This window comes from Ciconia boyciana, chromosome 8 (genome assembly GCF_034638445.1).
Source record: "Ciconia boyciana chromosome 8, ASM3463844v1, whole genome shotgun sequence".
In the NCBI taxonomy this organism is placed as follows: domain Eukaryota; kingdom Metazoa; phylum Chordata; class Aves; order Ciconiiformes; family Ciconiidae; genus Ciconia; species Ciconia boyciana.
Window position 1 is genome coordinate 154,217 of NC_132941.1, and position 26,002 is coordinate 180,218.

General features: G+C 48.1%; 2 protein-coding genes and 2 long non-coding RNA genes across 16 annotated transcripts in view; 2 read left to right on the forward strand and 2 right to left on the reverse strand.

The window, feature by feature from the left end:
• The window catches only part of TP53BP1 (tumor protein p53 binding protein 1), a 37,827-nt gene extending 26,630 nt beyond the window's left edge, over window positions 1-11,197 (reverse strand). Inside the window, exons 1-13 of one of the 9 annotated variants that reach the window (XM_072869450.1) lie at window positions 11,110-11,197; window positions 9,742-9,774; window positions 8,276-8,411; window positions 7,286-7,438; window positions 5,339-5,470; window positions 5,190-5,259; window positions 5,032-5,119; window positions 4,640-4,710; window positions 3,835-3,993; window positions 3,291-3,372; window positions 2,195-2,340; window positions 812-932; window positions 391-482 (exon numbers count right to left, since the gene is read on the reverse strand). In XM_072869450.1, coding sequence (XP_072725551.1) covers window positions 391-482; window positions 812-932; window positions 2,195-2,340; window positions 3,291-3,372; window positions 3,835-3,993; window positions 4,640-4,710; window positions 5,032-5,114 — 754 coding nt within the window. In that variant the 5' untranslated portion in view covers window positions 5,115-5,119; window positions 5,190-5,259; window positions 5,339-5,470; ... (2 more) ...; window positions 9,742-9,774; window positions 11,110-11,197. Of the gene's footprint in view, window positions 1-390; window positions 483-811; window positions 933-2,194; window positions 2,341-3,087; window positions 3,237-3,290; window positions 3,373-3,834; window positions 3,994-4,639; window positions 4,711-5,031; window positions 5,120-5,189; window positions 5,260-5,338; window positions 5,642-7,285; window positions 7,439-8,275; window positions 11,079-11,109 lie in introns of those variants that run through there. The other 8 variants (XM_072869449.1, XM_072869451.1, XM_072869448.1 and 5 more) reach the window with 8 other exon arrangements.
• Window positions 11,158-19,579, forward strand: LOC140655239 (uncharacterized). 3 transcript variants are annotated; one of them, XR_012043730.1, is made up of 5 exons: window positions 11,175-11,895; window positions 13,049-13,156; window positions 15,338-15,582; window positions 16,871-16,999; window positions 19,230-19,579. It is a non-coding gene; the product is annotated as an uncharacterized lncRNA (long non-coding RNA). The 3 variants fall into 3 exon arrangements; XR_012043731.1 differs by having other exon boundaries at window positions 15,338-15,564; XR_012043729.1 differs by having other exon boundaries at window positions 11,158-11,895; window positions 15,338-16,999.
• On the reverse strand, window positions 16,871-21,176 carry LOC140655240 (uncharacterized). The gene is made up of 3 exons (XR_012043732.1): window positions 20,478-21,176; window positions 17,920-18,127; window positions 16,871-16,962 (listed from the first exon to the last, which is right to left on the reverse strand). It is a non-coding gene; the product is annotated as an uncharacterized lncRNA (long non-coding RNA).
• A 193-nt stretch (window positions 21,177-21,369) lies between these two features.
• MAP1A (microtubule associated protein 1A) overlaps window positions 21,370-26,002 on the forward strand; it is a 72,112-nt gene continuing 67,479 nt past the window's right edge. For 2 of the 3 annotated variants that reach the window (XM_072871655.1, XM_072871660.1), the window contains exon 1: window positions 21,370-21,536. In XM_072871655.1, coding sequence (XP_072727756.1) covers window positions 21,377-21,536 — 160 coding nt within the window. In that variant the 5' untranslated portion in view covers window positions 21,370-21,376. Of the gene's footprint in view, window positions 21,537-25,422; window positions 25,545-26,002 lie in introns of those variants that run through there. The other variant, XM_072871657.1, reaches the window with a different exon arrangement.

A 26,002-nucleotide genomic window follows, 5' to 3' on the forward strand; every position in this document is an offset into this window, starting at 1 on the left:
TGTTATGACGCAGTCCTCCTCTGTCCTTTCTATTGCCCTAACGGTATATACTTACTACAGATACCTGCCTGTAGCAAAAACGGCTTGTCCCTAAGAAAGGAGGACAATTGCAAGCAGCAATCTGTATCCCATACAAAGTATTTCCCATCTTTCGAGTGAAGGGGAGCTAGCTGATGGTACTAATTTTATTATGATAGCTATGCAGGAAACATCGACAGCACATCAGGATCTGAGTCACAAATACACATCTCCCTTCACCTACCTCTTTCAGTGTTCTCAATCCTGCTTTACTCTTAAACATAATTTTAGCAGGTTTTGAAAAGGCTGCATGCTCAGACTAAACCACAGAGCAAGAAACACAACCAAAGACCAGTATGCAGAAAATTTTACCTTTTGCTTGCTCCTGTTCAGTAGGGCTGCTGGGGACAAGAGCATTGGATCCAAAGGCAACAGGGGGAGGAACAACTAGGCCTGAAGAGACACTGCAGACCAAGAAAAGGGAACATGGAAAAGAAGACCATACATCACTAGAAAATGCATTAACTTCTCCCCAAATGTAGCTCCAGCTTGTCACAACAGGAGTCTTCTCATAAAACGAGTGTCAGGTGTTCACTAGCAAGAGACTTGAGAAACGGCCATTGACCACACGGGCATCGTTAGTTCATTTCATTGCAAAATAAAGCCATGCTCCTCTCATAGTGCAAAATTAAAACACTGATTGCTTAAAATCAAGCACAAGTCCTGGAATAGAGTGGTGGAAATGCACTATTGCAGTTAAGCTATTGCAATAGTTTGGGGATTTTTTGCTTACATGGAATGACTCTCCTGTACAAGGGATCCCTGTCCAGAGAGCTGCAAGAGTTGCAGACTGCGAGCAGGGGTACACGCCAGAGAACTTCCCTCCTCCACCCTGGTTATTGGACAGCCACTCCCTGCAGCGGTTTTGAACAAAAGGAAATAAGGTTAGAAATTTGGCCAACAACCAAGTTGATCAGAAAATTATGAGGAATGATATCCACACTACTGCACAGTTACTTCTCAGGTAGGCAAGAACAAGCTGATTTTCACACAGAGTTGGAGAAGGACTGCACATGAAAGTTCAGTATGTGAAATGTGAGCATAATATAGTTAAGATGAAAAAGATAAGTTTGTACCTATAGAATAGATTTTTATCAGGCTGAACTGTACAAGTCTTCCTACTTGGGAATTTTAAGAGAAAAATCCCCAACGGCTTCAATATCAGCACATTTAATCCAGCACTAGAATGCAAATACAGGCAAGGTTCTTACAAGAAAAGACACCTTGCGTTGACCACTGACTCAGTGTGAGTAGGAGGTTGTTATTGAACCTTCTGGATACAGAGGGCTCATGCACAAGGTCATACTGGTATAGACACAGCTGTGCACAAATTAAAACCAAACAAAAAGCATAAAGCAAGACTTCATTTAGTTCATGCTTTATAAATTGTGACAAAGTTGCCTTTCAAAACTTTATTTTCTAAGCCTTTCACTATTAAGATTGTTAAGAACCTTTCTATTTCCTTATTAGCCTTTCAGTTGTGGATACCAAAACCAGACATAGGCATCCTCCTAGCAAGACATACAGTCATAACGTCTCTCCTGATCCTATTTCATGTAATCTCTTCTCTTACAGGGAAGGAACATTAACCTGGATGACAAATGAGACTGATCAAAATTGTGGTACGAAGATTTTGATTGCAGAATCCTGTCCTATCCCAAACAGGAAGGCCATTTCAGAGGACTGAGGTGGAATGCTTTGCCAAAGTTACCCAGCATAAGAAAGCCTACAATATTTGCCTACACGACTTGTCCACGCTTTAGATTGTGTGTCACTACAAAGGGTGAGCATTATTATTGCCAGTTTCAGAAGAGGGTAAAAGGGGGTTTTTTTGGTTTGTTCTTCAAGGGGCACAGAAAGAAAGGAAATTAAATGTATTTAACAAGCTAGTGTAACTGTTCTAACAAGACGTGTCATTTAGACATTGCTCCATAGTATAGTGAAAGAGGTTGTGGCCTTTCATTTCCAAAGCGTTCTCAATTTCAGCAGAAATTACATGGAAAATACTCATAGCACTCTGCACCCTAAAACACTACATGCCTAAAAAGAACATGTAGGGATGATGATTACAATGACCTCTGGGATGGACATTTTTGCTCTGCTTGCCTATTGTTACCTGTTGCATTATTCTCAGGAAACATCTCTTCCTGACTTGATAAGATATCCGACTCCTCGTGACCAGAATCAAGGGATTTCTCAGTTTTAGTGGGGTCACAGACAGGCATTTGTTTCCTGGTATGCTCTGCTGCTTCCTGCAGAGTTCTGGAAAAGCAAGACACAGTCACTGACCTGAGAAATTTGAAGTATGAAGTAATACTGCAACATTGTAAAGAAAATTTATCAGCACAGATGAAAAGTATTCACTTGTGTACACCACAGAAAAAGGAAAAAAAAAGGGGGCGGAGGAAAAAAAAAAGAGAGAAAGGAAGACCAACCTCTCTCTCCTGACAAAATAACATGTTCATCCTTGACAAGTCACATTTTCAGAATTGTTTTGTAAGTTTTCTACCAATCTAAGTGATGCTTAAATGGAATGCAGATTGTTCTACGGACTTCTATTCAATGTGGATTCTAGGAATTTTGTTTCATCTCCTTTTTAATATCATTTTGTGGCAGAATATGACAATACAAGATGAGCTAAATATTATTCTATCTGGCATAAAAGATATATGGAGAATTTTCAACAAACTGAAGTTTCACATTTAAAAATAATTAAAGCTATAAAGCTTACAATAGCAAATACTCAAAAGCATCCTGGAATAGCCACCACTTAGCCTCTAGATTTCTCCTGTGAGGCCAAAGCCCATGCTGCAGTGATTAAGTTATTTTGAAATAACTTCTGTGACTTAAACAGAATTATTACTTTTAATATATTCCAGTCATTTAAGAAAATTAAGAGTAATTTTCTAAATTACAAGTAAAATTCTAAAATAAAATATTATTATCCAGTGCACTTCTCCCTTAAAAATAAACCTATTGATATCTTTGTGTGTAAGAGTTTGACACCACCTCTTTTCTCAGCTAGGAATGGTGAAAGCACTCCTTAGTCAGCACTGCTGCAAAAAGGTCTCATCAGTACTTCATCTTTCCCTTCACTTTTCTCTTTTGCCTTGAAGCCTGAACCCTCCTACGTCTAAAAACCTAGTAAAAAAGACACAAATCAACTTCCAGAATGTCAGCAAGAGACCTACAAAGAACATGGACTGTTTTACCTTTCAGACTTCTCTGGCTGGCCTTCCAAAGCAGTACGTGTTTCTGTGCTGGAGACAGTTTCCATGCTGTCCCCACACAGTTCTAGCAAAAAAAAAAAAAAATTTGTTACTCGGGTCACCTGCGTTAATATACAAAGAGAAGAAAGTGTAATTCTGTAAATTACATAAATATCAAGACAAGCTTTATATGAAAAAAAATTAATCTTGAACTATCAATGATAACAACAACAACAACAAAGGACAGGATGAGGTTTTTACCAGGGAGGGAATTCAATATCAGATTGTCTGAATATGCTGAAAACAAATTGGGAAAGAGAGGTGAAAAAAATCAATGACAGCACTTGGACAGCTGCAAGAAAACAAATTAACTAGCCCAAAGGAAAGAGAAGGCAAAATTCTTTTCAACTACCAATGAGCTGTGAACTCTTTCTTGAAAACTACTAACACTGTATTTCCTGTCAAAGAAATGTAACATCTATAATTTAAAGAAACTGGAGAGAACTGACAGAGCAACAAAAGGACACCTAAGATTATTTTCACATACCATCTTTAGTATCGTTCTTCACAAGTCTGGAAGAAGGGACAGCAGCTCCAGGGTGAAACTGATGCCTAGCAACTCCTTCATCGGGCACGAAGTCACTCTCAAAATCCTGGCTCTGTGAGAGCTCTAGAGCTCCAAAATGCAGCTGTGACATGCCTGTATCTAACACCAAACATCCATAACTAATATATACACCAAAAAAAAAAAAATAAAAAAAAAAAATCGAAGAGCCATCTATCACTTTACAAGGGCAAAAGATACACCCTCTAACAAGAAAAGTATTCAGGCTATTGCTGAAACTCTGAATAAACTAACACACTCTGATCTCAGCTGTACCAATACAGTAACAGAACAGAGACAGTGGCCATTAACTCAGAAACCAGTGTTAATCAGCAAGGTCTTATGTAATGCCATTAGGTCCTGCAGCAGATTTGGATTCCGTAATGAGAAAACCATCCTGACAACGCACAGTCTGTGCCTGAAAGTCCTTTGATGACAACAACCATTATGCCAGGAGTTCTTCGCTCTGCCATAAACAGGCTCCATCTCCTAATGGTCAGGATGCATCCATGCCTCTTGTAAGCCATTTCCTGTCTCCAAGATCCTTGTTAACAATGATATGAAATCACCAGTTTTTTCAAACACCAAAGCATACAGATCCACTTCCAGAAAAAGACGCCAATTTCTGACCCATTATTACTTGCACAACTACCCCTAGGGAGACAAGTGAGGCAGCTGAACTGAAGAACTACACAGACGGTTGATCAGATTCACAGCCCCAAGATGAGACCCGCGATGCAGAAGTTACCTTCCACACACGGCGAAGCAGTACAGTCCTCAACATCACCTTCACCTCCTTCTCCAACCTTTCCGAGGGCACTGCAACAGAAACACTGATTCACATCGCTTTGGGGTTTCCTGCAGGCTGCCTGCTCACAGCCCACCCGTGTTCTGAGGGGTTGCTTCGCAGCTGCGGCACCTGACCAGGCGCCACCTGACCAGGCGCCGCGGGCCGGGCCACCGACGAGGGGCCGGGCCGGGCTCCGGCGCCACGCCGGGCCGGGCGCGGCCGCAGCCCGCACCGAGCCCGTATTTTAAACCCGTCCTCGCGATTGTACAGGGCGAGAGGCCCAGGAGGAGGCGGCCGGGAGCCGGCGCTCCTCGCCACGGGATGGCGGCCCCGCGGCCCGGCCCACGCACCTGCTCTCCCCGCCGGGCGGTGGCACCTCCTCGGCGACGCGGCCCTGCGGGCCGGCGGCGTCCGGGCGAGCGGGGCTCTCCATCGGCTCTGCAAGCACAGCGCCCTTAGCACGGCTGCGGCCCCCCGGGCGCGCCGCGGCCCTGCGCCCAGCTCTTACCTGCGGGTCGCTCCCGGGCCGCCCCGCCACCCGCCGGTGCCCGGCGCCCGGCAGGGCCGCAGACGATCTCCTGCAAGACAGACGCACGGGCCGCGTCAGGACCGGGCCGGGCCGGGCCGCGCCGCGCCGTCCCCGCGCCGGGCGCTCACCAGCACGGGGCTCGGGCTCCGCCGGGCCGGCAGCCGGCGGGCCAGCACGCCGAGGCAGGCCTGCTCCGCGTCCTCCTCCGCGCCCGCGCTCTCGGGCTGCGAGTCCTGCACGATCAGGCGGGGCGTGCCCTGCTGCGAGAAGCCGGGGTCCAGCTGGCTGCCGCCGCGCTCCATGCAGGGCGCCGCGGGAGGCGGAACGCCTGGCGGAGCCCAGCCGCGGCCCTACGCCTCCCTCCCGCCGCCCAGCCCGGCCGGGCCGCCACGCCGCCCCGCGCTTCCCGCGGCCGCCATCTTGCAGCGCGCCGATTGGCGGCGCGCGACCCGCCCGCCCCGCGCCGCCGGCGCCGTTGCCAGGGAGACGCCGGCCCGGGCGCCACCGGGCGGGTCTGGCGGGCCGGGGCCGGGGCCGGGCCGGGGGCCGGGCCGGGCCGGGGACCGGGGCCGGGGCCGGGGGCCGGGGCCGGGGGCCGGGGCCGGGCGGCCTCGCCGCCCAGGAAGGGCGCAGCAGAGGGGACCGGGCTCTGCACCGGGAGTGCCGCCCGCGGAGCGGTGACGGGGGCGGATTTGGAGCTGCCAAGCCCGCCGCTTCCCTTAGCGAAGCGAGACGCCCGCGGGGCGTCTCCGTGAGAAGCCGGGGAGAGAGAGAGCAGCACCGCGCCCTCCGGCCCGGCCCGCGCCGGGCGCCTCGGAGCGCTCCGCCGCGGCTGGGCTCGCTCGAGGCCGCACACGGCGACGTCCCGAGCGGCGCGGACGGCAGGCCGAGGCGTTTCAGCGCGGCACCCGACCGAGCCCCTCCGCACCACGCGTACAGCGCGGCCGCGGCCCCGGCCCCGGCGCGGAGCTGCGCGCTGCTCACCGCCCAACCGCGGCCGTGGCCTGAATTCTGAGGTATCGCCGGGAAGCGAAACCTGATCAGTTCCCCCGTGTTTGGATCAATACACGGCAGCTACTGCCGAAGCCCTGGGCACAAACGGTGGGAGTGGCGGTGTCTTTCAGCATTAAACTTTCTGCCTAAAAACTAGTTAGTTTGAACAGACTAATTTAAATCCGCTTGTGCAGGTTCTCTTTTTTAACGTCTGCACCTCTCTGTATTTTATAGGTGAGAATTCCATGTATTTTATTTAAAAACGTGTCATAGAACCAAAAATGCAGAAGACCAAAAAAACGATACCTGGCCTGGAAGAAACTGTTATTATGCAAAGTTATAGACAAAAGGTTGTACATAGTGAAACACTGTAAATAGGAGGTTGTGGTAACAAATGTTGGGTGTAAGGTGAAATCCAAGTTTGCACATGCACGTTGAGATGTAATGATGTAAGTTTGCACATGCACGTTTAATGTAAACAGGCTATAAACATTTGTAATTCCTACACAGGAAGGATGCTCTAGTGGTTGGTTGGTCAGCTCCCAGAAGACGCCCCTTTAGCACGTACTAAGCCGTATTATTGAAAAGTTTTTCTGGTATACAAAAAGATGTACAACTTCAAATATTGTCTGAAATTTGCCCCAATGCCAAAGAACACCACAAGGCCTATGATTACTAAATCCTTCTTTCAAAAGATGAAGTTGTTCATAGGCTTTTGCTAGCCCTCTGGAGAAGGCAGATTTCGTGTGCACAAAATATTTTATCCCAGGGACCTGTAAAGGAGACTGGGATTGTGATGGGACAGTTGGCAGTCTGTGAACCTCAAGTGCCTCAGAAGTTTTAGAACGGGGTCTCGCAGTTTGTTCAATTCCCTTCAAGCAGAATTCTGCTTCCATCTGAATGAAAGCATTTCAAAGGGTCTTCCTTTACACTTACTCTAAAATAAAATATAAAATTCCTCTTTTTTTTTTTTTTTTTTCAAAATAGAAAGTAAAGCTGTCTTCGAAGCACAAGTATAGCATGAGCCCTCATTTTTTTAAGCAAGTTTATGGTGCTCCACTACTGATCCTTGCTGGACTTACCAGTGGGTTTCCAAGCTTGCTACTGCCTTCCCCTTTAGTGTGTAAGAATAAGCTCCTTTTCTTACCGACAGAACATTAAACAACTATATCCTTCCTTGTATCATCTTCTTTTACACTTCTATCCTGCCAGCACCTCTTCTTTATTAGCTTGTCCTAGAGAATATATGTTCTTCGTCAGTGCATTTTAAATGCCTACCTAAGCCAAGTCCTTCTTCAAACTCCAGATTTTCGTCTGAAGGTGTTTCTACAATAGAAACAGTTAACTAACTGTGGGGGGGGAAGACAAAATGATTGTGTTTATAACAACGAGGGAAGTACATGCAAGTGGGCAGACATTGGCCATGCGCAATGTACCTTTGGGAAGAAAACAGGAGAGCAGAAAAACAAATAATGGATTTTGAGGCGCAGATGTCGATAAACAGATAACTGGCAAGCAAGATCTTGCAACACAGAAAGAGTTACAAAGAGATGGCAGTTTCTTTACTAAAGGCACAAGAGCAAACTATCTTGATGCAAAGAAAGCATAAGAAATGTAATAGGAGAAGGTGATTTGACTCAGGTATGACAAGAAAATAGAGGAAACAAGGAAATAAGAACTATATCAGCTTTCTTAAAGGATCAGTATAAAAGAATGGCAGAAGCATACAAGGGCAAAAATCAAGAAGGCCAGAGATATCAAGAGCAACGAGAAAATGATCTATAGACATACTAGTAGGAAAACAACAACCATAAGAATTGTTGGTCTGCTGTTCTGGGGGAACACTACTGGGTGGCTAATGTCAAGAAGGCAGAAGCATTTAGTGTTCTTCTCTAAAAAGGTTAACAGACAACGGGAGCTAGCTCAGTTAAACAACAATGACAAAGGGCAAGATTTCAGCCTTGAAACAAGCCTGAAACAGGTTAAAGAGTGCTTATCTAAGCCAGATGTTTTAAAAACTGTTGAGTAGACTTCTTCTCAAAAAATGTTGTCTTAGAAATGTTGACAGTTACCTTTCAAAACTCATGGAGGACAATGAGGTATCTGAAGACTAGAAGTGGCAAATGTGCCAGTCACTCTTTCTCAAGATTCCCTTCAAATCCTTGAAAACTTTGGTAACAAATCATCAAACAAATTACCAGTTTGTATCTAGAAGATAAGAGGGAGAGGAGTTAGCAGCCAACATAGGTCTGTAAAGACAAGGCACATAACATCGATCTGATTCCTTCCCACGTCAGAGGAAAAGGCCTTATGGCCAGAAGAAAAGTGCCAGAATAACAACTTTACTATAGTAAGACTTTTAGCAGTACCTATATAAGGTTCTCATAAGCAAACAAGGGAAGCATAGCTGTGATGAAATTTCAGGAAGATAAGTAAAAACCCTGTTGAATATCCATCCCCAGAAAGTAATCATCATCAGTTCTATGTCAAAACAAGTATGTTTCAGTGAGGGTCCAAACATCAATGTGCTATTCCTATGCTGTTTGCTGTTTTCTTTAATCACCTTGGTCACAAAATCAGGAGTACACTTAGTAAACCCACAAGCAATCTGAAACTGAGAGGGACTATAAGTAGTAGAAGAAAAATTTTTTTTAAATGGTCTGAAAAATGGACAAAGTCAATGCAGATAAGAACAATATTCTACAAAAGGCCAGAACTGACTGCACAAATTCAGGATAGGGCTGCTAGGCTATGTGGCATTACTGTAAAATAAAGCAATCGGGGGTCATAGTGCCTGACAAACTAATCGTGCGTCAGTGTCACGCTGCTACCATCACCGAAAAAGGTACAAACAGCCAGCATTATACTTATGTATAGTACGCATATATGTTAGATGCATGAAGTAATTCTTGCACTCTACACTGGCAAGGCCTAAGCTAAGCACTACACCTAGTGAGAAGACGGCAAAGGAACTGGTTATCGTAACAGTCTTCAAACAGAAAAAAGTTGATGGCAAATAATTTGTTTTTCATATTCACAGTTTAGAGGACAACTGCGAATTTGTTTACATGAACTGCAAATAGGTTTAAATTAAAGTAAGACAAAACAGAAATAAGCAAACATGTTTAAAAAGTAAGACTAGTGAAGCTCTGAAGATTATGCAGTCTCTAACATTTAAGACTTTTTTTTTTTTTAAAGTAGTAACAAACAGCTATGGTTGGTCTTGGTCTGAAACAGGAGGTTGGACTAGATCATCTCCAGGATTCCCTTCCAGTCTATTTTTCTGCAACTCAATATTTTGGCATGAACCTGGGTAGGACAAAATTGAGAGCTCAGTCCAGGTAGTCAAATTAGTAAATGCCAAATCTGTGTGTGAGTTTTAAAGCTGACTGCACATTTTTTGTGTTACATTTGTAATCTCTTTTCTCCCCATCTTTTTAATGCTATGAAAAAAACAGCCTCCTTTCTTTATAATATACAAATCTTTGATCTAAATGTCCCCCCTCAGTTTGCAGACAGCCTTTTTTCTGAGTCTTACCATAAATTACGAATACGGTATGGCCACCTTTACCTAAGAAAGAGGATAAGAGAGCAAAATTAATCTTTGCTTCCTTCCCCTTCAAACAAAACATGCCCAGCACCAGACTTTCAAGGACCAAAGGTATGAAGGCTGTGTGATTTTCCACATTTGGAGTATGTTTTCTGAATTTCTTGTATCTTACAGAATTTGCGATGGACCGTTGCAGCTATAGTTTATTTTGTTCTGAATACTCCTTTCCAATGTAGTCTACTTATTAGGATGGGAAACGGAGAAACAGGACTCCCTAGTACTGATTCCTGTTTCTTCCACTGTGAATCCATTTCTCTGGGTCTCAGTGCAGCCCCAGGCCCCATCTTCAAAACAGGACAGTATTCATATGAAAAGCACCAAATGCCAGATCCTGGTTTCAGGGAATTAGATACCTAAACTAAGATACCCAACAAGATAGCTAAACTTACTAAAGGAGTAAGGATGCTACTTGTCTTTGAAAATCTGGGTTTAAGCGTTGTACTGTAGTATTACAGTTGTTATTATTTACACGGGAGACGCAGCTAAAAACTGCCTGGCCAAGTTCTCTATGCATCAGCCTCTGCTCTACTAGTTCGGGAATAAACGCTGCACAGTACTCACCGCGCTCGGGGTCCGTGAGGCCGGTGGCAAGTGGGAACGCCTGGCACGCTGCCGACGAACGCTCGCCAAGAGCCGACGTGCGTTACGAACGGGCAGCGCCCGCAGCGCGCTGAGCCGGCTGCCCGCGCCCGGGCCGACCGCTGACCCGCGGCAGCGGCGGGGCAAGGCAGCCAGCCGCGCCTGCGCCTCCCGGACCCTGCTGCTCACAGCGACCCAGGAAGCCCTCGCCTCGTCCTCACGACGAGGAGATGCGTCCGAATACCTCGGCCGCCCCCGGCAGCTTGGCCGGCCGCCCCGAGCAGAGCGCGTCGCGCCCGCGCTGCGACCGGGCCGTGCTCCTGCCCCGCGACGAGCGGCCGCAGCCCTGCTCCGCCCCCCCGGGGAGGCGGCCGTCCCGCGGCGCGCCCCCCGAGCCGCTGCCGGGCGCCGCCGCCGGCCGAACCGCCGCCGGGGCTCCCCGGACAGGGCCTGCGCAGCGCCCCGGCCCGCAGCGGCGAGGCCGGGCCGAGGGGGCTGGCCGGGCCCCGCGGCGCCCCAGCGTCCCCAAGGCCCCGCCGCGGGGGTGCCCCGCGGCTCCCGCCGGCCCCGCGCGCCGGACGGAGCTGCCCCGGCCGCTTCCCGGGTCGGTCTCCGCCGGGCGGAGGACAAGGGACAACGCGGCCGCGGGCGCGGGGAGGCGACGGGAGGGGGAGGCCGCGGCGCCGGCCCGGCCCGGCCCGGCCCGGCCCGCTTTACCTGGTCTCAGCCGGGAGCCGGCGAGCAGGGCCGGTACCGCCGCTTCGGGCGGAGGCAGAGGCGCTCGAGCCACGCCGCCGCCCGCGGCCGGGCCCGCCCCGCTGACATCAGGCGGGCGGCAACGGGCCGGGCCCCGCCCGCCGTCCGCGCCGCGCCTGGGGCTCCGGGGCTGCGGCGCCCGGGCCGGGGCCCGGGGGCACCGGCGGAGCGGGCATCCGCGGCGGCTCCGAGGCGGAGCGGGAGCCGGGCAGAGCTGCGGGACAGGCCGGCCCCGGGCCCCCCCCGGGGAGCGAGGCCCACCCCGACGCCCCCGAGGGGCGGGGGGTACCCGAGGGCGTGGGACGGGCGGCCGGCGGGGGCTGGCAGCGCTGGCGCGGCGCGGCGCACGGCACCGCGGCGGAGCTGGCAGCGTCCCGCTCCCACGAGCCCCGGCCCCAGCCGGCTCCCGCCCCGCCCCGCCCCGGCACCCGGCTCCGCACGTCGTTATCTGCCGGACGGCAAGAGAAGGGCCCAGCTCGGCACTTCTCCCGTGAGGCTGCCTGAGGGGTGAGCCCAAGCAGGGCTGAGCGGCCTGGACGTGCTCCCAGGTGTGGCCCACCTAAGGGCCTGTACGGACCGTGGGCTGTCCGCCGGGGCTCTGGAGGGCATCCCGAGGCACAGCAGCGTCCTCGGTCATTGCTTGGTGTGTGACCAAAGGCCTTGACACCGTCTCCACGATGCGTTGCTGTGGAGTCCCTGCAAGCTGTTACGGTTCTCGCCTTCCTCCAGGACCGCGTCACAGAGCTGGTACCAACGTGTTAATTAAGAATGATTAGCTTGGCTTTTGTTTTTAACATAGTAATCTCATTCGCCAAGTGATGGTTCATTTGTGACATTATAACATACTCATGTTCCTTTACGGCTCTCTGTTGTTAAATAAATATCAGTTTCTTAGATGAGGTTTGGCTGCGAGAAGATTGGGAACTCTCGTTCTAGTATGCAACTCCAGAAAAAAATGGGTAATGTAAACCGAAACCTGTTAAAACATTTGAGAGCCTCTTCCCTGTAAACGCTTATTTAAGCTCTTTGCTAATTCAGGTGTGTCTTCAGAAGCCTAGTTTCTTTAGGATAATTGAATTTGGCCATGTAACTGATTACAAAGTCAAAAAAACTGATTTCAAAGACAAGTTACTGATAGCCTTTTCTAGAGATGTTCGATTCAGGAGACATTAGTAGGCTGTTGAATTATTGTCTTAAAGAGCAGTGGATATTATGGTGTCAGAGAAGACCGTCCCGTAGCATAGTTTCATTAGATGAGCATAAAGGATGCAAAGGATAAAGATTAACCCTCAAAATTAATTTTCTTCCCAGTTTGACATGTCAGGGACATCATAGCTTCTCTCTCACAGATTAAAACACCTAAGAGTGAGACATTGTGAACTTTACGGAGCTATAAAAGAAAGCGATAGTGTTACAAAGAAGTTTAGGAAACGTAACTAAAAGGAATCTCCTCTTTCAGGAGGCCCAAGCTTTTAACATCACAGGCATCCCTACCACATAAACCTCATAAATATGTTAAATTCTGCCTTCAGATTCGGTATGTGCCTGACCACCAGAGAGTCTTCCAGAAATTGACTGGTCTCATGGCTAGAAAGCTCCTCCTAACTCAAGAGGAAAAAGAAAGCGTATGGGCTGTGGAAGCAAGGTCAGGCTACCCAGAAGGACTATAGAGATGCTGTTCGCCACTGTAGGGAGAAAATTCGTATGGCCAAAGCTCAGTTGCAGTGGAAGCTGGTCAGTACTGTGGCGGATATCAAAAAAGGCTTTTTTAAGTATGCTGACAGCAAAAGGAGGACAAAGAAAACACTGGTCCATTACTTGATGAGGTTGCTCACCTCACAAATAGGGACGAAGATAAAGCAGAGACATTTAATGCCTTCTTCACCTCTGTCTTTAACAGCAGTGATGGGCCCTGGAATGCCGGGAGCCCTGGGTTGGAGAGCCGTCACTAGTAAGCTCCTAGTTGACCTGGAACTTGTACAGGATTTGCTGCTGCAACTGAATGCAGGTAAGTCTGTGGGGCCTGATGTGATTCATCCCAGGGTATGGAAAGAGTTTGCCCATGTTATTGTGATAAAGAACTCTCTCAGTTATTTATCAACGGTTTTGGGAATCTGGAGAGGTCCCAGTCAACTGGAAGCTAGCAAATATTATTCCAATTTTCAAGAATGGCAAGAAAGGAGACCCGGTAATTACAGGCCTGTCAGTCTCAGTTTGGTGCCTGGTAAAATTATGGAGAAGATTATTCTGGGAGTTATTGAAAATCACTTGAAAGACAATGCAGTCATCGGTCAAAGCCAATGCGGGTTCATGAAGGGAAAGGCATGCCTTACTAACTTAATATCCTTTTATGACACGATTACCTGCCTAGTGGATGGAGGGAAGGCAGTGGATATGTTTGGGTTTTTATTTTACCAAAGCTTTTGATATTGTCTGTCACAGTATCCTTCTGGACAAAATGTCCAGCATATAGCTAGGCCCACTTGGAGTACTGTGTTCAGCTCTGGGTCCCCTAGCATAGGAAGGATATGGACCTGCTCCAGTGGGTCCAGAGGAGGGACACGAAGACGATCAGGGGGCTGGAGCACCTCCCCTATGAGGACAGGCTGAGAGAGTTGGGGTTGTTTCGCCTAGAGAAGAGAAGGCTCCGGGGAGACCTTATAGTGGCCTTCCAGTACTGAAAGGGGGCCTACAGGAGAGATGGGGAGGGGCTCTTTATCAGGGAGTGTAGTGACAGGATGAGGGGTAACAGTTTTAAACTGAAAGAGGGTAGATTTAGATTAGATATTAGGACAAAATTCTTTACTGTGAGGATGGTGAGGTACTGAAACAGGTTGCCCAGAGAAGTTGCGGATGCCCCATCCCTGGAAGTGTTCAAGGCCAGGCTGGACGGGGCTTTGAGCAACCTGGTCTAGTGGAAGGTGTCCCTGCCCATGGCAGGGGGGTTGGAACTAGATGATCTTTAAGGTCCCTTCCAACCCAAATCATTCTATGATTCTATGATTCTGACATGTACACAATACAATGGGTGAACCACTGGCCGAAGGGTTGGGCTCAAAGAGCTGTAGAACATGGAGTAACATCTGGCTGGTGGCCAGTCACTAGTGGTGTTCCCCAGGGCTCAATTTTTGGGGCCAGTTCTCTTTGATGTTTTCATCAATGACCTGGACATAGGAGTTGAGTGCACACTAAGTAAGTGTGCCGACAATACTAAATTAGGAGGAGCCGTTGATTCCCTTGAGGGTAGAGAGGCCTTACATAGAGATCTTGATAGAATAGAGTGCTGGGCAATCACCAACTGTATGAAATTTAAGAAGGACAACTGCTGGATTCTGCACTTGGGATGGTGTAATCCTGGATGTACATACAGACTGGGGGACAAGAGGCTGGAGTGCAGCCCTGCAGAAAGGGATCTGGGGAGTTTGGCTGATGGTAAGCTCAACATGGGTCAACAACATGCCCTGGTGTCCCAAAGGGCCAACCGTGTCCTGGGGGCATCAGGCACAGTGTAGCTAACCGGCCGAAAGAAGTGATTGTCCCACTATGCTCAGCACTGGTGCAGCCTCACCTTGAGTACTGTGTGCAGATTTGGGCTCCACAATCTAAGAAGGGTATAAAAATATTAGAATGTGTCCAAAGGAGGGCAACAAAGATGGTGAAAGGACTAGAGGGCATGACTTACGAGGAGCAGCTGAGGATACTAGGTTTGTTCAGCTTAGAGCAGACTGAGGGGTGACCTCATTGTCTACAACTTCCTCATGAGGGGGAGCTGAGAGGGAGGTGCTGCTCTCTCTGGTGTCTGGTGATGTTAGGTATATGTTTTAACTTTTAGGTTGCCCTATGTGGAGCCAGGAGTGGGACTTGATGATCCTTGTGGGTCCTTTCCAACTCAGGATATTCTCTGATTCTAATTTCTTGCCTACTTTTGCTCATGGCTGGTTTATATGTTTGTTCTCATGCCACCACTGTCCTTCAGCATACATAGTTCTTTTTCTGTCCTTGCTATTTTTCCTGATATATTTATAGGTGCAATCAATAGTCTTTATAAGCTAGTCTTTATTTTGGTGAGATGAACCATTCAGTCCCTTTACTCTCCTCTGTAAAATAGTTTCTCCTTAGCACCTTTCTTAGCACTTCGCACCTTACTTTCTCCTCTTTCACCTTAGTGGCCCTTTTCTACACTCTTCAGGTCTGAATTCCTTCAACGTGTGTGACCAGAACTGTTTGCAGTATTCTAGATGAGACCAGCGCTGCCTGCTGACATTAGCACTTTCTGATCTTCGCTGGAAATACTTCATCTGATTCATCCGGGAACTGACAAACTGTGGCTTTTTCATGGCTCCATCATGCTGTAAAGTCAGTTGGCTTTTCAGCAACTAAAATACCTAGGGCTTTAACCTCCTCCATCGCTTTCAGGTGATTAGTGCCTAACTGGTAAGAGAAATTCTTATTCTCAGTCACCAAATACACAACCTTACTCTCTGCAATATTAAATTTCATCCTGTTTTCATTTTTGTAGTCCTCAAGGTCATTCAGTTCTTGCTGTAGAGCATTCTCCTTTTCTTCTATAATGGTAGTATTTTTACCCGTATTCTTATCACACGACAGCTATAACCCGAAGTAAAAACCCAGCGAAAGCATATCACTTGTACTTGGGATAAAAAGTCAAAAGTGAAGTCACAAAGCTTTGGGGAGCCAAAAGCCATTTCTGCAGCCTGCTAAGTCTTACTAAAACTGCCCAGTCTTCATTAAGGTTTTGCTTTGTACTGTTGAGTGAGACACTGTAACTCAGCCTGGTAAGATTACAAGTTCTCCCTAAACCACAAACACCCTTGGAGAACTGTCTGTATCATTTCTGTATCCCTTTCAACCTAATCTCAACAGCTTCTCTCTTTTAAAATAAATACCTGTTTGATTTTGCTAGTGTGAGAAGTAATGCTCTGATGAAGCCACTGGAATAATTTCTAGGAGGCACAAACTAACTGGAACTTTGACCATTAGCTTTAACATGGAAAGAGTGAAAAGAGAATGAATGAATATCTGCAAAGGTTGTAATTCCAGTTTTGAAGAAAGCATGAGAGACAGCCGGGCCAAGAGAGGGAATCAGTAGGAGAATTCAAAAAGGGAAAGCAAAAAACCAGGCATAATAATTTTTGAAGACTTTTTAAACCTTACAAGCACATTACATGTATTTATCAGGTACCTTACTTCATTTTTTGTTGGCATGATAACATGGAAATTCAGACAGGTTCTATAGCCATTAGATCTCTCTAACAAAGATACGGACGCCACGTATATGGTATGTTTTTACTGGACTTCAGAAGGCTGAGGGTTTTACCCAATATCTGTCTGGAACACGCGAGCATTGTCCATCTCTCTTTCACAGACCCAGTAATCTTAAATCATTTTCGGAATACAGCATCGTACAAACAATTACACAGTGGCCGTAGAGGCTGCCCTGCTGACATCGGTGTGCGTTGCTTTGAGAAGGATAAATTCTGGATGCTGAGAAAACACTCCCCAAAGCTCCACTAAGCTGACCCAAGAGTAACATATGGGCAACTGACACGATGTTTCAATCAAATGTTAAAGGAAAGCAAAGATAGTTTTAAATAATAGTGTACAGGTGGACACACGACTGCAGGATTGAGAGACATTACTGTGAGCTGTGCTGTGGGATAAATATATTTAAACAATTAATTTGCTTGTGTTACCTTTTGAGGCATGAAAGTGGAGGTCTCTGCTTCTCTTGATGTACTTGTGATATCACAAACTCCTTAAGCAGCAGACCCGAGGTCACAGTAATGCCAAATCCTGCAAGACAGACAAGCCTCTAAATCAGCCCCTGAGGGTAAGTGAAACAGCATTTTTGTACTTACTGTGTTCTTAAACCCTATTTCTAATATCTACGTACACCTCTTTGTCAAACTTTATTTTAGTCAGGTATTTCTATATTCATTTTAAAGTCGGTTTGCTTAGTCTTTCATTGCTGTTGAATTTCAGTGCAGACATACAAGATTTGTGGTTTATTTGATCAGTTAACCGGTGTTCAGAGGCTGTGTGCCCCAGGAGTAGTAGAACACGGAAAGACACACAGTGGGACCAGCATCAACCGTAAATGACAATGCACTTTATTGGTCTCCTGTAGCCTTAAGGCAAAGGCTCTTACCATTACTGGAATCCATCTGTATTCTTAATTTGTGAAAGACTGACCACAAAGAAGTGTTCACCATATGAGTGCAACAAAGAAAGGACAGATATTTAATCAGGCAAGCCTTACATGGCTAAGATTGCCACAGCAAATTCACTTCCTTCTTAAGCATACATTTTACTTATTGATTTGCATATCACTTCCTTTGAGGACTCTTAACATATTCAGTAACACAAAATGCACCATGTAGTACTGCAATTTAGCTATTTCACTATAAGCCAGGATCACATAGTTTCTCTGCACCTTCTTCTGGAGAAATCTTAAAATCACTGCATGGCTTTACTGAGCAAGGGAAGTTGTGGAAGACATATACACAGTCATGGTGGAAAGCATAGCATTACAGTTTCTTTGTGCTGTTCAGTGAGGCTGCTGGCAACCCATACGGTTCAGTCTGCAAAAGATCTTAGTAATATTCCATTTGTGCTAATTTTTTATGCTTGTGCTTTGCCTGACTGTTTCAGCTACATTATTTCAACTGTTTTTAGTTATGAGGAAAGATGAAACAAAGAGGTAGGAATTCTGGCCACTTTATATTTAATATTTAATCGATTAAAAATCACCTTGGCTCCAAAGAGGGATTGCTGCATCAGTACGAATTAGTACCTTTCGTGGTCTGATAAACATCTATTTTAATTCCAAAGCTCTGGATCACTGGAAATGTCACAATGAATATACACGATAATGTCACAGGCACTTGGATCCTAGTCTTGATCAGAGCTGCAGTTGTTCCAAATTGCACCTGAGACATTCAGTATCTTGCAACACCTTCTGTAAGACAAAAGTGGGAGGAATAGGAGTACTACTCTGATAAATCACCTATGGGGTTAAATAGAAGCAAAAATATACGTGGTTTGGTCAAACTGAAGGGCTTAGCCCTCTGTTTCTCTTTCTGTGTCTTACAACACATCCTGGAAGTGACAGGATAAATGGCCACACAGCTCCATCTCTACATGGAAGCATTATCAAAGTTGGGTTCTTCTGCTCCGTGTAAGGATAGCTGTGTTCACCACAGGAGAGATCGAGGCCTGAACAAAGAACAAAGTCCCTTCAGGCAGTCACCTATTTTTCCCTGCTTCGTAGAAATGTCACAGCCAAAATGACATTCTATTTTACCTCAGCTTAAGGCATTATCCTCATTCAGATACTGCCATAGATCTCTGGTTCCCAGAAGTATTTTTATTCATATGGACATTTTTAGCTGGGGAGGGCAGGAAGTCATCACTCCAGGCTAAAGGACTGAGAAACTGAAATTGTGTAGATTGTTCTTCCCGTGATATTATGAAGATCCTTTTTACGCTACTTTGAGCCTACTTTCTATATCCATTTTTATAATGGTCATTTACCTGTCACTGTTCAGAGGTAATCCTTTTGTCTGCTTTTGACACCTCTCGTGTGATGTTTGTCAGGAATTCTAACATCTGTAATCAGACCAGTCAACTTTTGATATTTCACGGGGTGCCAGCTACTGCTGCAGTGCATGAAAGCAGAAACTTACACCGTAATTGCTATACAGATCTATTATATGGATCCACAGCGTGAATTTACAGGGAAAAGGAGGAACTTAGTAGGCTGGAAATCCCTCATTTCACTGCTTTATGCAGTGCACACACACTAGGACTGAAGCCACCCCAATTCTACCGTGACCACAGACAGCTCTGATTCACATCAGAAGGTGACAGAAATATGACTATTCTATCAGTTGATGGTACAGTAGAAGAACGCAAATGGATCACATCATAAAAACCCATCTCTTAATTCTAAACAGTCTTCCCTAGAGGTTCCAGTCTCTACGGCACGGAACCACGCTTGCATATTCGTTTTAAGCTTTCACTCCAGTTTGCATGTCTCCTGTTTCTTTCCTCCTTGGCAGAAAGCCAGCTGGAGGAGCGTCTCTGCACTGCAGTGAAAAGCTGCAGCGCTGGAAAGCTACCGTGTCAAAAATAAGCAGCAAGTATTAAGACTGAATCACCTGAAAACAGAAGGCACTTCTACCAGCTGGTATGAGAATCTCTGAAAATCTTTCATCTTCATGTTTTGTCATCGTGTTTTCCCTCCGTGATCTACAATCCTACTTTCATGATAGAATTTATTGTATGCTGGTGTTTATTTGCAGGTTTATTGCTTTATTCACATATTTACCTGCTTCAGTGCAATCCCTTCAGACAAACTAAATTGATGCTGCTATGCAAGTTACAACACACAGAAATAAATTAAACCCTTTTGATGCACTAATTCTCTCTGTTTACGAGATTTATTTCGTAAAGATCACAGCCAGTGGTTTCACCACCATTTAATGTGAAAAAGACCTATTGCATCATCTCCTAAGTTATCTGTTGAGAGCTAGAGCACCTTTTGATTAAAGATCTCAATTTGAGAAAACTCTGTAAGCTAGGAACATCAGTTGTAGCCTGCAGAGATAATTATTCTGGATTTTTCCCCCTTTCTGTGGTTGGCTTTTTTCCCTATTATCTTCTGTCAGAGTCTTATGACACTATAGATTCACGTATGCTTGCCAAAATGCCGACTGCCCGACCCTTCTGAGGTTTCAACTGTGTCCTCACTGCAGGCCTGGTGGGTACTAAGGAACAAAACAGGGCAGGACGCTGGTTTATCTACCCATCAAGCCTCCTAACCTGTAGCTCATCTCTATGGAAGTCCTGCAGACCGCAGGGGACAGAACCTGACACTGTTTTAGGAAACGCTGCAGATTATTGCTGACTTGACTCGTTTTACAATAGCTGGGCTGCTTTTCCACCCAGCTGCATCAGCACAGCGTGGATCTCCCTTTCTTTGTCAGAAAGGACACAGATTTTTCTGTCTGAAACTACTTTCTGGTGGCTCTCCCTTGTTCAGCATGCAGAAGTCTCATACTTTGAGTTTGCTCAGCTTTTCCACGTACTGCACTGAAGTGCTCTGAAGACGTGGCTAGCTAGAACTGACTGTTAGTAATGGGAGTTTGTGCCCTGAATTAAGGCCCTCTCTGGTCACCTTGGACGTTAAGAACTCCTCTGTACACAGCACTTGACAGCTCACACCACCTTTACCCTGGCGGCTAGCAAAGATCAGAGATTTTTCTCGTACCTCATGTTTCTGGAATCTAGGAAATCTCATCACTTACCGCTGGAGACCACTACACTTGTCTGTCTTTAACTGAACAGGGAGAAGAACCACCGGGAAGAGACGATCATCTGCCTGCTCTGCTTACTACCAAGTGGTGGAGAAGAAAGACGGAACGCGAACGGTGCTGCCAAGCAGAGGCACCTTCCAGCACTGCTGGCTTCCGCGATTTTATTGTGGACATTGCAACGCCTCAGCCCCTGGCATTTCAAAGCCGCCGCGGAGTTCTGTGTGGGAGTGACTCTCTCGCACTCCGCTCTCGCAGGAAAACTGACCCCCCCGCATCGCTCCGCCGCGGCCCGCGGGGCCGAGCCCCGCACGGCCGAGCCCCGCACGGCGCCGTGGCGGCTGCGCCGCTCTTCCCCTAGGGCCGCAAGAAGGGCGCGCAGCCGCGCCCAGCCGGCGACCGGCAGCCCCGCTCCCCCGACGCCAGCTGGCGCTCACCGGCAGCCGCTGTCCCGTCAGGGCCGGCGCCGTGCCCCGCGCCTGCGGACGGGCCGGCTTCGGGCCGGCAGGCCGGCTGCGGCCAGGCCAGGGCAGGGCAGCCCGCGCTGGGGTCTGCCGGAGCCGGGGGAGAACCGGGGCCTCTCGGACCCGAGGCTCTGCCGGGGCTGCCCAGGCTCTGCCGGGGCTGCCCGGGCCCTGCGCGGGCGACGGGCCGCGGGCCCGATGGCGGGGCGGCCCCGAAGCCCGGACGGAGCCCGCCGGCCGCGCGGCGAAGGGAGGGGAGGGGAGGGGCGGGGCGGGGCGGGGCGGGGCCGGCGCCCGGAGGCCACGCCCCCTCCCCTCCGCAGTAGCGCAGGACCACGTGCCGGCTCGGCCAATCGCGGGGGGGCTCCGGGCTCTTTAAGAGCCGTGCGCCAGTCACCGCGCGCTGCAGCAGCGGCCGCCGGGGTTGCCATGGAGACCACGGCCGGGCCGGTCGCTATGGAGACGGCAGCGCCCTGGCTGCCGGGCGGGCGGCGCCGCCGGGAGCCGCGGAGGCACGCGCTGCTCGTCGTGATCGGGGAGATCGGGACGGAGCCGGAGCGGGGGGCGCTGCGCGGCGCCCTGGAGCGCGGTGAGGAGCGGGGCCGCGGCGGAAGGCCCCGAGGCGGGGGCGGACCTCGCCTCCGAGTGCCGCGGGGCTGCGAGCCCGCCCGCGCCTGCCGCGTTGTCCCCGCCGCCGCCCGGCCCAAGGCGGAGCCGCCGGTGCCCGCCCTGCCCTGCGGCGGGCGCCGCAGGGCTTCGCCCTCCTCCTCCCGGAGAGACGGCGGCGCGCGGGCCCGCCGGTCCGGGCTGGGGAGGAGGCCCGCGGGCGGCGGCTGAGGGAAGGGCTGGTGCTCTGCCGGGGCCGCGGGGCGGGAGGAGGGGGGCGGAGGAGACGGAGGCCGCTTGTGAGGGGCGGCGGGTCCTGGGAGAGCCCCGCCGGGCGCGGCGGGCTCGGGCGTGGCTCGCGCCGCGGTGGCGCAGCCCGCAGGGTTGCGGTGACCGAGCGGCGGCTCCGGCGGGGACGAGGCCAGGGGCCGATGGCGTCGATAACGAGTCCGTCCGGCTCTGCTCCCGCAGGCCGGCGCGCTCGCGGGCGTTCAGGCCATAAATCGCTGCATCTTTTCTCTCCCGCCGAGCATGCCTTTATTTGCGCTGGGGACACGCAGTGGTTTGGAATGTCTTAAAGCTTGAAGACATCTTATGGTTCTAATTTCCCCAAGCTTCTGTTTTATTAGTGGGTCAGTGGATTACCTCTTCTTTCTGTCTTACCCCAAACCTCTCTTATTGGTTGGAGGATTTGCCTTGCTCGACTGCTCACTGCGGTGCAAGGGGACAGCTGCAAACGGGCCTGTTGTGCTATGGCCTCTCCCTGTCTAGGGAGCAACTGTGTGGACCAGAGGGGCTGCGGGAGGATAAGCCATAACAGTAAACTGCTTCAGGAATGACACGGAGCAAGACAGGACTGCCGTAATGTTTTGCTCCTTTGCAATCAATATTGTGGTAGCGTCCAGAGGCCTTGGCAATGAATTATTTTTTGTATATCGGATGCAGTGTTGTTAAAAGCGAGGGGGAAGGAGGTGATGAGATGGTACTTCTTGCTTTGTGGCAGTTTCTGATGGTTCCTAAGAAAGAGAAAGGAGAGGTTGTCAGCTGCATCAGAACCTTAAGGGAATCCCTGTTCTAATAAGCAGTTTAGTACACCTCTGAGAAATAAAGTAACGGCCTTTTGACTTTGCATGTACTTCTTCCCCCCTCTGCCCCCCATGTCCAAGGCATGATGGTTTAAAAGATGCCAGTGATAACAGTTGTAACTATTGACCAAACTGCGTCATTCGGAGATACTGCTGTGACTGTTTTCCTCTCAAGCATCAACAGTACTGAGGAACAGATGGACAATGCAATTTAAGAGAGGGGGCGGGTGTAAAAATGTCAAATCTGGTCAAATTTCTCCACTTCAGCATCTTTTCCATCCATCTCTGCTGGCAGGCCACTTACCAGCGACTCTGAGAGCAGTGTTTCATTCCCTTTTCCAAGGGATGGCTTTATTCAGTAGGGGTACGTCAGATGATGACCACTTGGCCTCTGAAAGCCCCTCTTCGAAGGGGCTGCTTCTGCTTTCTGCACAGCAGGACGATCATCTTTGCTGGGCACTTCATTGAACTGGTGTGCCAACCTGCATCCTTATCCGTGCTCTGAATCTTTGAAATAGCGACAGATCAGACTGTAAACTGATGGATTTTGCTCTTTGATTCTGTGGTCATATGCCAATAACCTGGGAATTCTCATTGGAGAGAAAAAATAAATGCCAGTTTTGCAACATAAATTGTCATTGCCACAGCAGAACTAAGTTCTACAGTTGGTTTTTTCTTACCAGAAACCTACTGAAATTCTGCCAAGTGCAGAGACTTCTTGGCATGAGAGCCATTTAAGCAGTATTGCTAAGCTACTAACAGTAGAATTGAACTGCTGAGGGAGCTAGGAACCTGGATTTCGGACTTTCCTCTGTCACTGACTTGGAGTAGGACCTCCAGCAAGCCATAGAGGAATTTTCCCCACTGAAATGGGAGAATGACCTCTTCTTGAAATAGACCAAGATCTGCAAATTGGAAGATGGTTATAAAAAGTAAGAATAGTTAAAATGACAGCGGGGTCTTGAGATCCGTCAACAGACAGCATATTATAATGTTGGAGACAGCTATACTCTTGATTCAGGGAGCTCAAGAAATGTGGAAATGGTACGCACGTGATGATTTCCATTTCTTAAGTGATAGCTTGCTGGAGAGTGTTCATGTGAGGTTTGTGTCAGGGTAGAACATGCTGCTGAGCAGAAGATTTGATTTCCTTGGGAAACAAAGCAGAGTAAATAACAAAATGCTTCTCCCCTTCAGAAAAGCATTTTTCTGCAACTTGGTAAGTATGGTAGGGGGCTTATAGCCCTGATAACAATCAGATTAACAAAACTGGCAAATACAGTTGGCAAGCAAAGTTGGTCCGAAGTGTTACATACTATATGTCTAGATAGGGTTTTCTAAAGGATGAAAAAGCTAGGCTTTGTTTTGTGTCTCTGTTCTGTTGGCTGTGGTGCCCTGTCTGCACAAAAAAACACAACTAAGATTTTTTTTTTAAGCAAATAAATGTCTTGCTCTGGCTCATCCAAAAAGTGTGCTTTCCCAAACTTCTTCCTATACCTTGGTTCAGGAGAATGGAATAGTGAATATAGGACATTATGGGAACCTGCTTGTTTCCATGTGTCGTGCTGCTTAGGCAGTGGCATTGTGCATCTGTGGGATGCTTGAACAACACTTATTCTAAAACGCTGTCTAATAAATACTGGTCTTATTTTTCTGTTCCTATGTGACTTTTGTCCAGTTTCGAAAAACATCTGGAAGACTCGGTCTGGTATTAGGGGGAAATGCCAAATCTTATAAGCCAATTACCTCAGCAGGAAATAAAGAAGTTCACAAGGGCGTAAGGAAAGAGATGGAAAACTGATGAGTCACATGGTACCTTACCCAAGCCATGCATGTGCAAAGAGCATCAATATTTAGAAGCCTTATTATGGTATAGTCTGCACTCTTGTATCAGGAGGTAGAAGATCCTAATCAGCAAGGACAATGTTCTGGCTCCTGTGCCACAGGATGATGAACTGAAATTGTGCCAGGTGGGGAGAGATTAGGAGTAACTTCAGACCAGCTGGAGGGGAAAAAATGTTGAACAAATTGTTGCAAGTAGGAGATAATTTTGCTCTTCCCTTTCCTTGCTCTGAAAGAAGATCTCTTCTTTCTGCATCCTAGAGGATGTAGCAGTACCTCAAATAGCACTTATTGCTGCAGTAGGACACCATGACAGTGACACAGCAGCTAGTCAGCAGGATTTGCCCTGCAGAGTGCCACCTTGTTCCTGTCTGGGTCAGAATGCTCATCAGTACTGCATTAAGATGCACTTATATTGGACCTTTGTTTAAACAATCCTGCTTTCCAAGAGGATAGCATGGGAAAACATTTTGTTCACCTTCTTGCTCCCTAGCTTTTATTACATGTTTCATTTGTTCCTATCCCATGCCCAAACTGAAAGGAATAGATGTTCTGTGACACTGAAGGTGGTGGAAAGTTGTTTTTTCTCTTTGCACCCCCCACGCCCCCTCCGACGTTCAGAGGGTTTGCTGAGGGTGTTTTGTGCACTCTGCAGTGCAGACTGTCAGGTAATAAATAAGCTATATTACTCGACTGTGTCAGCTGTCACCAGAAGGAAAATAAGAACAAAGTTTTCTTGAGCTGCTGTAGATCCTACAGGCCTTGAGACTCCTGAACTGTGTGATGCAATGATTATTAACTCTATCTTGATTATGTGTAGAAAGCTGAAGCTTGTATCCTAGAAGATCCTGTTTCCCACCAGTGGCCAGCAGAAGCTGTTGCACAATGTGGAGTTACTGTGCTGGAGAACTAGAACTGCAGTAACTGGGAATGGTATCGCCATGAAAAATCAACTTGCTTCACTTGAAAGAAGGCAGATATCAGATGCATTAAAACTTTGCATTTTATGCAAGAGAGGACATGTCTCCAGAAGATGGTGGAAGAAGTCTGTGAGGACCCCATCAGTAAGCACTGGGGCTGAAATTCTTGTTTCAGTTAACTCTTAGAAGTCTGTGGCGTTGGCCTTCAACATCTGTACTTCAGCAGGCAGCAGCACAAGAGGCTGGAGTAGTGATTCATGCTGATATCCTGGTTTTGTTGATGGTGCCAAAGCGTAGTATCACACCATCTAGGAGAGGCTGCTCCTTACTAGGATGTGAAGATCTGTGATCTGTAGTGTTTGGTGTCATCCAGAATGTACAACTGCTCACACTGAGGTCTGAAGGTGACTTCCCCAGCATGGCATGGTGCCACTTGCTCTGGGAGCAGATGCTGCTTCCTGCTGTGATATGAAGGCGATTAGCTTACAAAGATTATATAGATTAAAGAGCAAACTCCAAGGGTCTCAGTGGGATCAGGGGCTTTGAAGGAGTGATTAGGCAGAGCAAGTTGTGGGGGGGCTTTTGTGACTTGGAGGATGCAC